The sequence below is a fragment of the Micromys minutus genome, assembly GCF_963924665.1.
Source record: "Micromys minutus genome assembly, chromosome: 23".
Taxonomy (NCBI): Eukaryota; Metazoa; Chordata; class Mammalia; order Rodentia; family Muridae; genus Micromys; species Micromys minutus.
Genome location: NC_137958.1, coordinates 31381709 through 31396399, shown reverse-complemented (window position 1 = coordinate 31396399; position 14691 = coordinate 31381709). Strand labels below are relative to the sequence as shown.

General features: G+C 44.0%; 1 protein-coding gene across 1 annotated transcript in view; it reads left to right on the top strand.

The window, feature by feature from the left end:
• Positions 1–5683: 5683 nt before the first annotated feature.
• The window catches only part of PON1 (paraoxonase 1), a 27476-nt gene continuing 18468 nt past the window's right edge, over positions 5684–14691 (top strand). The window contains exons 1-4 of the mRNA XM_080936057.1: positions 5684–5811; positions 12245–12315; positions 13897–13952; positions 14343–14511. Coding sequence (XP_080792183.1) covers positions 5738–5811; positions 12245–12315; positions 13897–13952; positions 14343–14511 — 370 coding nt within the window. The 5' untranslated portion in view covers positions 5684–5737. The remainder of the gene's footprint in view (positions 5812–12244; positions 12316–13896; positions 13953–14342; positions 14512–14691) is intronic.

Below are 14691 nucleotides of genomic sequence, written 5' to 3'. Positions count from 1 at the left end.
CCAGTCTGGGTATGGTGACAGCTGTAGAAATTCGGAAAGGTTATTCAGGGGTTGTGGTGGGTTTCCAGTTATCTGGGAACATCTTCTGTGTGCCTCCCTTCAAGAGGTAGGGCTCAATTACTTCTGCCCTGGATGTAAACTAGGAGCTTGGGATGTCACTTTGAGGCTTAAGCTTTTCAAAGATGTCACCTTCCGATGGGGGACAGGGGGAGGGTGTGAGGATGTCTGGTTGGCTTGCTGTCTTACTCTGCTCACCCTTAAGAGAGACTAGCTGTCCTTTCCTGCCATAGTTCTGGAGAGAAACCTGTGAAACAAGGAACTGTCAAATCTGGAACAAGCCATGTGAGTTACCTTGAAGGCGGACTTACCTCTGATTCCACCTCAGCTGAACTTGTGTGGAAGATGCTGGAACCATGTCTACCAGTTCCACATGCAGATTCAGTGTCACGATAAAAGCTTACTATACCACTCCTGGATCCCTTATCAGCAGATATTAAGAAATAACAAAGGCATGTTAGTTTGTAGGCTTGGTGATCCAATGAGTTCACTGGGGTTACTTGCAGGAGTATGGATGGCTCAAGGGTACTTAAGTCAATGGAAAGTCCAACCCAGCATAGGTGATTGATTACACACGAAAGCTGGGAGCCTAGAGCTCTCTGCCCAGCTTGCAGGCAGCGTAGCAGGAGAGCACCCTCATTTCCTTAAATTACTTCAGGCTTATGTAACCTTAGAGAAAGCTGGTCCAGCCTTGTAACTTTTAAAATGTAAACGTAATTTTTTCTTAGTTCTTTGAAGACTTCTTACATGCATACCATGTTGTTTGATTATGTTCAAACAACCTTCCCCACCTCTGCCCCAGCTCCTCCCAGATCCGTTCTTTGCCCTGCCCACTCTCAATTTCAAGTCTTCTTCCTTTTTTTCTTTTCTTTTCTTTTTCTTTCTAATCCAAGTCCAGTTCATGCTACATATAATTCTAGGTTGTAAAGGCATTGGATGGAGCAAAGTCCACCCATCACGGGGCACACTCTTAAAGAAAACTAATTCTACTTTAACTCCTCATCTGGGACCAGGACCTCATAAACATCTCCTCCATGCAGGTATGTTGACTGGTGTGTCCTTGTGTGCATCTTGTGATAGCAGCCACAGCTTCTGTGAGGTCCAAAGTGCAGTGGTCCTGAGCTGTCCAGAAGACCCACCTTCACCTCAGACCTCCCTGATATTAGACTCTTAAAATCTTTGTGTTCTTCCTTCGGGGATGGTACCTGACCCTTGTACGGAGAGTGTTGGTATGCATGTCTACTGATTTGGGTTGACCTCTAGAACCCAGTGAGTAAGACCCCATCAGTCATGGGACATCTGTGGCTGTGCACCCCCTAGATACTTACTCTGCACTTTGATCAGCTGAGAAATTCTGTATTAATGATTGTCAGCTGCATAAAGCAATTTCTTCAGTGAGGTCTGGGAACTGCGATAATTCATGGGTACCCAGATAAGAATTTAGAGACCAGTTTGATTATACCACGAACATATCTTGTTTTATCAGCTGTTATTATAGGTCACAGTGGGTAAAACTGCCCTTGGCTTCCTCCTTGCCCAAGCCTAAATCGTACCTCCAAAGTACCTCTCAAAGGGTACTTTGACAGCTAGCTAGTAAGGTCCTTGTCAGTATCAACTTAATTTCTCCACAGGTTGTGACTGAACTATGTGGGGTCTTCTGGAATAAGGTCTTACCATCATGTTCTAGTTGGCAAAGAGGAGCAAAGACAAGTAAGTGCCTGTGTTTTATGGAGATCTTTGAAAAATTCCTGGCCAGCCTTATTTTTAACTATTAGGTTAAGCATAACATATTTGTTATACAACAATAGATGACTAATAGGGACTAGTTTGGCATAGACTGGTTAGGGAGTATGTGTGCACATCTGTGTGTGTCTAAGTACATTTGTGAGAAGGTGCATGTGTACATGAGTGCCCATACATGTAGAGTTCAAAGGACAACTCCAAGTACTGACCCTCAGGTGCCTCTTTTATGAGGAAGCATGACTCACTGTCCTGAAACTCTCCAAGTTGGAATCCAGCTGTTCCTGCACCTACCATTGGCTGGGACCATAAGCATGTACTAACACACTCGGATTTTTTTAATATGGATTTCAGAGAACTAAACTCTTTCCTTCGTGTTTGTTATCAGCTGAAAATTTGATGCATGTAAGAACTATGAGGAAAAGTAGAAGACAAATGTCTATTGTTGCTGTTCAAGTATAAAGAACTAGAGGAAGATGACAAGCATGAAGGTAGATCAAAAGGTCTGTTTTGAGGAACCCATGAGATGGCTCATCTGGGAAGCTGGGTAAGTCAGGGTTTCTATTCCTGCACAAACATCATGACCAAGAAGCAAGTTGGGTAGGAAAGGGTTTATTTAGCTTACACTTCCACGTTGCTGTTCATTATTAAACTAAGTCAGGACTGGAACTCAACCAGCCCAGGAGAAAGAAGTTCATTGCAGTCAACGAAGATGAAAAAGAGTTGGAGATCTAAAGACCACTTTGACAACAGACATGGAGATGCAAAGTTTGGAGTTTGTCCAGCTGGTTTCCTCTCTTTCTCTGAGGAATGCAGATAGGTGAATGGATGAATCTCAGAAGAGACAATGAAGTTTAGACTTTTAATATTGTTGAGAGCACTATAAACTATAAGGACTTTGGAAACTGGACTAAATGTATTTTGTATTATAGTATGTTTAGGTATGGCCCCTATAGAATCATATGTTTGAACAAGCCTGGGGGGGGGGGGGTTCAGGGAATGGAATGTGGTGGTTTGTATATGCTTGGCCCAAGGAGTGGCTCTATTTCAAGGTATGGCCTCATTGGAGTAGGTGAGGCTTTGTTGGAGTAGATGTGTCACTGTGACTGTGGGTTTAATACCCCAGACCTAGCTGTATACAGCTAGCAGCCTTCAGATGAAGATGTAGAACTCTCAGCTCTGCCTGCACCATGCCTGCCCGGACGCTCCCATACTCTTGCCTTGATGATACTTGACTGAACCTCTGAACCTGTAAGTCAGTCCAAATTAAATGTTATTTGCAAGACTTACCTTGGTCATGGTATCTGTTCACAGCAGTAAAACCCTAACCAAGACAGAAGGGTACCTTTCACCAAGTTTGATGACCCAGAAAACATGGTGGAAGTCTGACTTCCACATACTTACATGCTCACTGTCTCTCTAATAAGTATATGAAAATGTCACTTTTAAAATGTTTCATTTTGTACCTAGACTACTGGAAATATCAGCCGGGCAGTCTGCTTAACCATACTTAAATTCCTAACCATTGTTTAGCAGCATAAGATAGCTGTAGAACTGGACAGATCTTCCTCTCTTCCTCTCACCTTCTCTCCCTCTCTCTCTCCTCCCTCTTCCTGTCCCTCTTTTTCCCTCCTGTTCTCTCTTTCATAAACACACACACCACATTCACACAATAGTAATAGTTATTATTGTTAATTAAAAATCTTAAAACACAGTCAAAAAAGACACTGGGTTTCTTCCTTCTGCCCTATTCATGTGCAGGTGAATGCATTCTCCAACATGCATGTGTACACTCACACACGTGCACACACATGCCAAGAAAATGATAGATGTAATGTCTCTAGTTTTCTATTCTTGCCTGAATCCATTGCAACATGGCTTGGGTTCCTTTGTCTGAACTGCAGAGTTTGCTTGAATTGAACCAACCACAGCATCCACAGCCTCAGACTCACCCTTGTCTTTAATCATGTCCAGCTCATAATCATACTGGACACAGATCACTGCTTCCTTTAAAATACTGTCCCCTCTGAGAGGATATGATCCTCTTTCCTTAGGTAGATTGTTCTGCTTCAAGTGTTGGCACACATAGGACCTTAGCCTCGTGAAGCTGATGTCCGGTCTGTCCTAGAAGGTCCAAAAGGCTTCATTTGCATCTTCTTTCACACGATATGTCAAGTGGATATGACAAGAATCTACCCTCAGGTTGCTGCCTTTCCTGTGCACTCTCCTAAAGGGTGGTGCCTTTGGTACCCAGAAGGTCATCAGGGTTCCCAGGGGAGCAGAAACACAGGGCAGTACTTAGGTTACGAAGTCAGACACTCTCCCTGAGAACTATAGCACACTGGCATATGACGGGAATATTCTAGAAAGGGGAAAGGGATGAATGTTGCAGAGGAGAGAACATGCAATTGGGACCAAATGGCTTGAGATGAAAGGAGAGCAGAGGGAGGGGCTGGGGTTGAGTGAGGCAAGCAGCCCCCAGATGGAGGCTGGAAGAGCACTGGAGCCCCGAAGTGCGCTCCTCCTTCCACTGGGCTGTCCCTTACTGCTCTTAACGTCTGTCTCCTCCTTCTGTGTCTCCATGACCCATGACCATATCTCCAGTAAACAAATGATTCACAGCGTTGTAAGTGCCATCTCTGTGTTCCTTTTTTTTTTAAGATTTAAATCTCATATTTTAATTAAACATAAAACATGCGTTCTTATAGTTTCCAAGGAAAAGCAACAAGTCACAAAACTGATGAGGTTCAAAGCCATTGACTTCATCTGACAGTTGATCATTGGCAGAACTAAACCTTCCCAAATGTGCCGTGGTGCCTTTCATTCCATGTTGTTATGAACTAAGTGTGTTTGTACAGTTTGCTGACCTAGCTCTTTCCTCATTTCCATCTTTAAATAACATCCTTTCTCTCCTCTCTCCTCTCTCACTCCTTCTCTATCCCCTCTTTCTTCCTCTCTCTTCTGTCTCTCTCTCTCGTTTGTACGTGTGTTTGTGAACACACGCGTGTCTTTACAGGCACATGAGAAAGTCAAAAGACAAGCTGCAGAAGTTCAGCTTCCTTCCACCCCCCCCGTGACACCCCCGCCCCCGCCCCCCCCCATCACACTCCCGGAGTGCAGGTTGGCAGGCTTGGCAGCAAGCGCCCTTGCATCCAGCGCCACCTCACTGGCCTCAGGAGGTGATTTCTTCGACTCCAACTCACTTGATGTAAGCTCCATGGAGACCGGCATGCCTCTTAGCATCTAGAACAGTGCCTGGCAGATAGTTGGTGCGCAATAAACATCAGTCACTTAAGGGCGATGGTGAATGATAGAATATTGTGTCTTGGGGAGCTGGGACTCAGAAGTGGCAGCGGGAGTGTGAATACTCTGGAATGATGGTGTTGGGAAGCAGTGGTTCTGTGGCCCTTGGGGCTTCTGACGGCCACCCTCTTTTCTGCGCTCTTAATCGGCTGTTAGCATGGTGAAGTTCTGAACCCCTCTGAGCCACAAGGATTAGACCTGTTTTTTTTTTTTTTTTTTTTTTTTTTTTATTATTATTATTATTATTATTATTTTCCTGGTACAAAGTGAAGGGCTCTAACCCTCCTGGCACCTTGTTTTTTTTTTTTTTTTTTTTTTTTTTTTTTTTTTTTTTCCCACGGCTCTCTGTTTCTTCCTGCTTGCTTAATCCCTTCCAGACCTGGTTTAAGCACCTGTTCTGCTTTCTCTCTCCCTAAACTTGGGGGATGGGTTGGGTGGATGAGGGAAATGAAGAACCTAGTCAGCTGAGTTCAGCTGAAGGACTCTGGCTGAACTGGGGCTGTGGCACGCGGGGGCGGGTCTCAGACAGGCTCAGGCCAGCCAATCAGGATTTGTCAGAGCCACTGGGCTGCAGGTCTAGGGATTGACCAGCGTTGCTGCACTTCTCCATCCTCAGTCTGTCTGTCTGTCTCAGAACATGGCGAAGCTGCTAGGGCTTACCCTCGTGGGACTGGTGTTGGCACTTTACAAGAACCATCGGGCTTCCTATCAGTAAGTTGTGTTGGGATGGTTGGGGTGAGGGCTGAAGCCTTGTGGTGCTCCTGGACCCCGGGAGCACCCCCACACCCTCCTGGCTAATAACAGGAAAATCTATAGGCCCCTAGAGGACGCTCAGAGAGGTTCAGGAATGTTGTCAGTCTTTCCGGTGCTTCTTAAAAACCTGCCTTGTGTCTGAGAGCTGGGGAAGGTCAGGGTACACAAACGATATTTCAGCAAGGTCCGTGTGCCTAGATACAGTCACTACTTAACCTGGCTCTAAATTTCAAATACCAGACGGCTCTGGGTGTGTGTGTGTGTGTGTGTGTGTGTGTGTGTGTGTGTGTCTTGCACATGAGCGCGCAAATCAACACATTAGTAAAAATGAGCTCTGTGGATATGGCAAATCTTCCTTGGAGACACTCGATCTGAGGCCCCACTAGGGAAGTAGTCAGAAAGCCTGCTTGTAACTGACCCACCAGGAGCAACTGTTTCCTGGGGTGACCCACATGCTCCAGTGGGTGCTGGGCTGAGATAAGGGGCGTCATGAACCTCACTACCGGTCTGGCTTTGCTTTGATCAAGGTATCCTGGGCACGACCCTTCGCATCTCTAAGCACTGAAGGCTCCAATAAACCAATCATGGTACCACAGATAGAAAATGTCTAAGGAGCCTGGAGTGCAGTAACTCCAGTGGTATTAGTTCCTGCTTCCCTTGAAAGGATTTAGTAACCCACTAGACGCTAATGGGTAGGAGGCTAAAGATGTATAAGAAGTTTTATGATAACCCTTTATGAGGGTTCGAAGTCTATATACCATTCCCCTGTCAATACTAGTGCGCTATTTACTCTGAAGTAAAAAAAAAAAAAAAAAAAAAAGATTAATGAACATGGACTATTTGGAAATAAGCAATTATATCACCTTATGGACTAATTAGAATCTTCCTCACAGAGTTGGGTTGTATGAAGTATTATCTCTTAAGTCACAAAATGTTAGAAAAGTATTTTAGCTTGAAGAAAGGGTGGGGTGTGTGTGAGTGTGTGCATGTGTTGGCATGTGTTGGCATGTGTGTGTGCATGTGTGTGTGTGCATGTGTGTGTGTAGTGTATGCTTGTGTGTGTGGACGGTTGCACCTGGCCATGTGTGCACCTGGGGAGATCACGTGTTGGTTGTAGGAATCTCCCTCTATCATTCCCTCTCTCATTTTTGAGGCAGGATCTCTCACTGAGCCTGAAACTCCCTGACTACCTTGACTGGCTAGTGAAAGAGCCCTAGAAATCTGCTTTTCTGTGCTTTGCAGTGCTGGAATTACAGGTATACACGGCCGTGTCCTGCTTTTTACATGAATGCGGGGGGTGAGGACACAGGTCCTCATGCCCATGTAGCAAGCATTTTACCCACAGATCCATCTCTACAGCTGGATTTGGATTTTTGCCTTGTCAAACTTTGGGCTTTTAAATTTGTATAAAGTCAGCTAAATTACAAATTGTGAATGCGTGCAGAATCCCAGGGAATCCCAGACAGGAGAAGGAAGGGAAACAACACCAACTTTCTAAAAACCCTAAAGGCTCAACACACAAGAGGATCTATGGGCCTGAGCAGATCTCAGTACCTGCCTGAATATGTTGCCTAAGGGCCCACTTGACACGATGGAATCAGGTCATGTAAATCCCTCATCCTAGGATATTTGTATGCTCTTCTGGAGAGGATACTCAATCCATACCCTCTCCCATGTTGGAACCAGAGCCAGAGAGCCTGGGGATGAAGAATGACCTACCTCCATTTTGGAGAAAAGGCATACAAGACTCTGGAAGGTCAAAAATCTGCCCAGGAAAGAAAAAGACATGATTGTGATGTGGGTGGGTCTTCTGCAGAAATAGACTCTATGAAGTAGGGTGTGGTCTATACATTATGAGTTGAAGGAAGGTCACAGAATCTGTGCAGTTTCATTCTGTGCCTTGGAGAACTTCCCAAATTTCTGATGTAGGAGAGGCAGAGAAGAAGAAATATAAAAGGTCCGGTTCACCTTTGTAGTCAGATCTGGCATGTGGCCTTTCATGGTATAATCATACAAGTCTAGAGAACATCCAGGACAACACGGAACACTTCTTGAAGATATGCAATGTGGAGAAACAAAAAGACTACTTCTGAGATTTACCACAGAGGTATGAAAGGCCTCTGTGTCCCCTTCTTTGGATGGGAATGACAAAGGTAGCATTAATTCCTCGTCATATCTCTGCTACCTCAGTTATCCTAGGGAGAATGTCCTATAGGCAGAGATGATGGTACATTCCCAGCAATATGGACAAGTCCTCATTTCTGCATCTTTCAATTCCTTCTATCATGTTAATGCCAATTAAAGTTCCAGCCTGTTTCTCTCCTATACTTATGGAAACAGTTATGCATCCCAATGGGATATACAAACTTGAGCAAGACAATAAGTCATACATGATCTCAAAATCCACCAAAAGAGACTAGTGATTAGTTGTTGGTGTGTTTGTCTGACTTCTTGGGCTGAATGTTTTGGAGGATGAATCCCATGGGGGCTGGTCCATGGCTGTGGGCCTCCTGTAAGAATAATAGAATGAGGGGGTTATCAAGAGCAGGTGGTAGAGAGTGACTTATCGCATGATGGCAACAAAGCAGAGAGAACCAATCAGAGTAAAAAGCTTGAGGACAGGACAGATTTTCAAAGCTATAGGCCCAGTGGCCCACTTCCTCCAACCCAGCCCTACTTTCCACAATGTCCGTGATCTCCAGAGAGTATATTCAATGATGGGTCCATGAAAGGATTACTCTATTGATTACATCACCACCATCACAACCCAGTCCCTTTCTAAAATCCTGCCTCTGATCACTGCACTGAGACCACACCTCCCTCTGAGACCACACCTCACATAAGTGAGCTTTTGGGGATAGTTTACAAACCGTTTGAATATAATCACAATTCTTTGTGACATCAAGGCTAAGGCTGAGTTCCTTTCATCCCTGACAGCCCCCGTCAGTGTATCTATTATCTACACCATCTTCTCTCTCTGATGCACTAGTTTGTTGGTACCACAGAATAATTCAGCAGGCATCCCGTGTCTCCTCTCTGTGCAAGTGCCACATTCACATCAGGAACCAGAGGCTCAATATGGTGTAGCCGTCACTCGACAGCTTTAACATTTAGAGGGAGCAACAAGAACAAAACCCATTTATTGGAAAGCAGTAAGAGGGGGAACTTGGTAGACATGTATGTCATGGTCCATGAAAATGAATGAGGGAGCTACGGATCCCATCACAGAAGACCACACAGGAGGCTCAGGAAGGCAGAAACAAGCTGCGGATGATGAGATAAAGCACATTCAGAGTAGAGAAAAACTGTGGGCTAATGAAGGGTATAAAGAAGCAGGAAGCAGAGTGCTTTGTATCCTGACACCTAATTTCATATCTCTGTTGTACCTTTTAAGCTAAGAGATCACATCTGAAAGAGCTGGTGTTTGATTTTTCTTTCTTTCTTTCTTTCTTTTTCTTTTTTTTTTTTTTTTACATATGGAACAAGGAAAATTGTGTGTGTGGGATGGGGGAGATGTGACAAGAAAATGAACTCTGAACCCAGGACCTGAATATGCCAGACAAGTCCTCTGTGTCTGAGCTATACCCCCAGTCTGAAAACCATGAATCTTTAGATTAAAAACTGTTTGAAGGATTAGGCAAGGATGTACTTGAAAGTAGCCTTCATAAAGCGATCCGGAGTGGACGAGGAAAGCTTGCAGCACACACAAATGGAAGTACCTGGGCCCTCGGAATGCCAGCATGGCTTGAAAGCCTAGTGTGTTTTGGCAGCGAGCCCACGTCTATTTGTACAGAGAAGCTCACAGCAAAGTTTATGTGAATTCTGGCTAGACTTCAGAGGTCTTGGAATCAGGGACAGATCTCAGACATTGAACTTTACTGATGAGGCCCAGAACATTTGCCCTTGACATGATAGTTCCTGATCATCAGTCAACAGCCTTAAAGCCAAGAGCTAGATGGGTGTCTGGGAGCTTCTCTGTCTCTGCAAGGGTGTTATCTGTAAACTGGGTCAAGTGACAGGGTTGAATGTACATTTGCTTTCATGTTTGTGTTCCAACCTTAGCTTTGGCACTTCTGATTTGTAACCTTAGCCATCTGTATTTACGGAAACAAACACCCAAGGGAGGTTTTGGAGGGCTAAGGGGGGCATGCATAGGACCTGAACTGTGGCATCAATGACATTCTGTTGATGTGAATTCTGTTCCCATTCTGTTGAGTCCTGGCTTGTCTGGGTCATAAATTTGGACCCATAGCAACCAGGCGCAGAGTTCCTGTCTTCTTGCCTAGTTTGGGCCCAGGCTCAGGCTGGGATTATTCTGTTGAGAAGAGCTGAGTCAATTGTCCTTTCTCTGTCCTGTGTAAACCTGTCATATTTAGTGGATCTTGTGAACCAGGTCTCACTGTATTCTTTTTGTGTTCTTTGGCTATAAAAAAAGTCACTGGTCCTTCCATAAGTTTCGACACACTCAATGATTTCACATGCTTGAAAGCCCTCTTTGCCAGCCACGCTGCCTTCTGTCATGACCTTTGCTCTTAACATTTAGAATTCATTCCTTTCCTTCATCGAGACACCCTATAAACAGTCACTGTGCGTTCTTCCAGAAAAAAGTGTCTTTCCCAGTCATGGGTCACAAAATAAGTTTGACGAATCGTGACCAACATTTTAGAATTGATTGGAACTGAAACCAAACCAAACCAAACCAAGAATTGAGAAATTACCACATGGGATGGCTCAAAGGTCAAGTGTGGCCTATCATGTGCAGAGCCCTAACTTCAGTCCTTCACAGAGCAGAAGAAACCCTGAAACACAAGGATTAGTGGATTGTTCTGTGAAGCTTCTTTCAAGTGCGTTGCTGTCGTTTGCAGGTTCGTGCGCACACGCTGTCTGCTTTGCACCATCTAAAATGCTTTTCACAATGTTCGGGGTCTCAGTCTGAAAAGTCTGTTAGCCCCTGGTGAACCGTTTTCCTTCTACTGCACTGTCATAAGCTTTGATAGTGACAATGTCAAATCAACGCAGTCCGGGCCACACTTTCCACGTCTCAAATGCGTCTCAGTTTCCCAAGCCAAGGGACAGGTTGCGCGCTCTCTGGAGTGGGCTTTCTAAGCTGTTTCCCTCACTGAGAGATCACAGCCCTCCACTGCAGTCCATCTTTCTCATCTACTGGGTCGTGTCGGTTTCTCTAACACCCATGCCTGTGGCTTTCCATTCTAGCCATGCATAAGGACAAACACAGTGCTCTAACGGAGGACATACTTGGCAGTACTTGTGTCCTCTAGTCCAGACTTCCCTAGACTGTGGGATTGATAGCCAATAGCATAAGGGTAGAAATACTTGAATTTTTCTTCTTTTTTTTTCTTTTTTTTAAGCGACACATTCTCAACCTCTGTTATCCTTTGCATTCTCAGTCTCGGCGAGGAAGAGTTTTATATGGTTTTTACTCACAGTACTTATTATGACCTGACCATGTCATTTGTTCTGGAAGCTGCATAATTTGTTGTTTTGATCTCCCAGCTGTGCCAACGTGGTAGTGTGCTTCTTTCAAATGCCACATCAGTGGCTCTGCTTTCATCGGGAGCCTGCTGGTGTCTCCTCACATCTGTTCGCCTTTCCTTTGTCCTTCACTCAAATATCCCCCGGTGATGCTTATGCACTCAGAGTCATAAGCTATTTCCCCTGCCTGTGTTCACAGGTATGTGTCTAGATGCGTGCCCACGTGTGCGATGCCTTCTCACAGGCCGGCCTTGGTGATAACTTTCTAAAGTTGTAAATACTTTTTTAAAAAAATATGCATTTGTTTTTAGTATCTGGGCTGTAGGGCCAGACAGAATGGGCAGGTGGGAAATATATATATTCTTGAATTATACATTATACGGAAGGTATCCCCCATTTTAATGTAAGCGCTTGGAATTGTTTTCATTTCTAGTATGGTTTCCAAGTGTTTAACTGATCTGAAACTATAAAGTAGCGTATGTATTTGGAGTTCCCATGTTTGGAGAAATAGTAGCCTCTTCCTCTGAGTAGCTCTCAGATATTAATGATCACAACTGGATTCTTGCTGATATTCAACCCAGCTTTCCACAGTGGAATCCAAACACGGTCGATAAACTGCTCCTCATCATTGTCACGGTGCACAGGGCCTGGAGGACACCACATGCTTCTTTGTGCAGTCGCCCAGCTCTGCACATAAAGACCTTCGCTCCACTTTATGTTGTACTCCTAGGTCCCCACTGGTCTTGTAGAATCTGTTGCCTAGGAATAACTAACTAACTCAGGTTGTACCCAAGGCCAAAGACACTTGAGGTGAACTCTGTGGCCTTACTTTTGCACCTCAGCTCTACCTTCTGAATTATTTTTTTTAATGTGTATTCTATTCTTTTCTCCCTTCCAGAGCAAGATTAAATGCTTTCCGGGAAGTAACGCCAGTAGAACTTCCTAATTGTAATCTAGTCAAAGGAATCGGTATGTATGTAGACGGATGAGAGAGCATCACATTTTAAATAAAAAAAATAGTATCACTATACATTTTCTTAATGCACCAGTTCAGTTTTGTTGCAGACAGCACTGAATCAGGGGAGTGATATGGAGTCAGGAGTTGATTAGCAATACCATATGCTCTGACTCCATGGGCATGTTACCAAGGTGTTTCAGTTTGATTGGACAATGTTTGGTCAACAGAAGAAAAACTATATCCAGAACAGTGGTTTCATGGTAACACATGTAAGGAGCTGGCAGAGGGGAGAGGTGAGGATGAAGTAAAGCCTAAAATGTAGAGTTGTTTTTAAATAAACTCTCATTCACCACAAGACCTTTTCTCGAACGTTGGAGAGAAGAGCTTTTCCCAGAACTTCTCGGCAGATTTCCCCTTAGGTCTCATTAGATGGAACTGGGGGATGGGCTGATGTCTAGCTACAATGAAAACTGTGAAGATAATTACTGGTCTCCGTCCTGGGAGGCAAGGCCTGTCAGCAAAGTTTAAAAAGGTGGAAGAATGGTGACCCCTGCTAACCTACTCAGAGCACCCCAGAGCTCAACCATGTAACTTGTTTCTACTAACCAGTTGTGTTATATTGAGTTGAAGCTAACTCATTTGAGGTCTGGTTTTGCTGTGCTTGGAGTAGGCCACGGTTGTTGGCTTCTGCTTTTGCAATTATTTGTCTGAGATGCCTATGGTCCAGAAGGCTACCCAAGAAGTATCATTTAGGTAAGATTCCTAAGCATAAGCAGATATCTCAGGTAACTCTTTTTCTAGGAAAGTGTAATGTTGTCTTCAAATATCCCTGAGTATTTGAAAAATATGCACACACATTGAGAGGATGGCAACAAAACCAAATACTTCATTTGTCTCTACATTAATCGAACAATATAAAGATTAAATATATTTAAACAGTAGCTCCCATGAAGAGAGATGTATTTATGCTTAGCAAGTGCATGCTCCCAAGTCTCAGCAAAACAAACATTTGGGATCTGCTTTTCCATTTGTATTTTCACCATGCTTTTCAGACATCTAATTGATTTGGGACTATGATACAGCATATGCCATTTGGACTTTACAAGTTCAGGTTAATACCAAGCTCTTTCCAAAGAACCGCCCCTGTATTGTATTCTGTGACCTTCCACGGACAATATAGGAGAGCGCTCGATTCTGAGGTCACAAGCCATTGATCTGAAGTAAATACAAATGGCCATTGTGCTTGTTGGTGATACTGGTGTTCTTTAAAACTTCCATATAATCAAGGTGGCACGTGTCTGTAATCCCTTCATCTGGGAGCGTCCAGATCAAAGTCATGCTCAGTTGAAAAAGTGAGACGGAGGCTAGCCCAGGTCACACAAATTCTGCCTAAAATAAATAAGGAAATATAAAAGTTGCTTTTAAAATTTTCTTATGGTCACATTCATGAACTGGAGGGACAGGCCTCATTCTGAACCTAGCAAACAGATGCTAAGATGAAGACCCATTTTCAAGCAAGATGAGGTAACTAACGGATCTTCGGCTTCCTGCACATTTGAAACAACCTGTCTTCTTTCTTACCTTCTCTGCAGAGACAGGCGCTGAAGACTTAGAGATTCTGCCTAATGGACTAACTTTCTTTAGCACCGTGAGTGTTGACATTTACTGTATTCCCGAACATGCTCTGGGACTGACGATCAAGTTTTCTTTGGGTCTTCTGTATGCCAGTGTCCATGTTTAAATGAGATAGTTGGGTAACCATCTTACTGTGCTGTAGGAATGGCAGCTGTGCTGCGTTCACATAAGGCCTGGATGAAGGTCACGGGGGTGGGGGGCGTGTAGGGGATGACCATAGAGGAGCCGGGTGCTTCCAGAGTGTTCTGTGGGCCTGGCACACAAGTTAGTAAGTTCAGAGGTAGCCTGGCACTCATGTACGGCACAGAGCAGTCAGAGTGGACACATGGTTGACCAGACCTCTCTCAGATCTCGAAGTATCTATGACAGGCCTGCTTTGTTTTTTCTCTACTATTCTTTTAAGGGGTTAAAGTATCCTGGGATAAAAAGCTTCGATCCCAGTACGCCTGGAAAAATACTTCTGATGGACTTGAATGAGAAGGAACAAACTCTGACAGAATTAGAAATGATAGGAAATACCTTGGATAGATCTTCATTTAATCCTCATGGGATTAGTACATTCACAGATAAAGGTAACAATACTAAATCAAAAAAGACTTATACAGGAAAAATGTGATTATTTCTTATCTTACCAAAGGCTGATCATGAATAATTTTTGTGGAATTTTTTGTGGAGACCTAACCTCCTGTCTTAGGGTTTTCATTGCTGTGAAGAGACGTCATGACTAAGGCAACTCTAATAAAGGACAACAT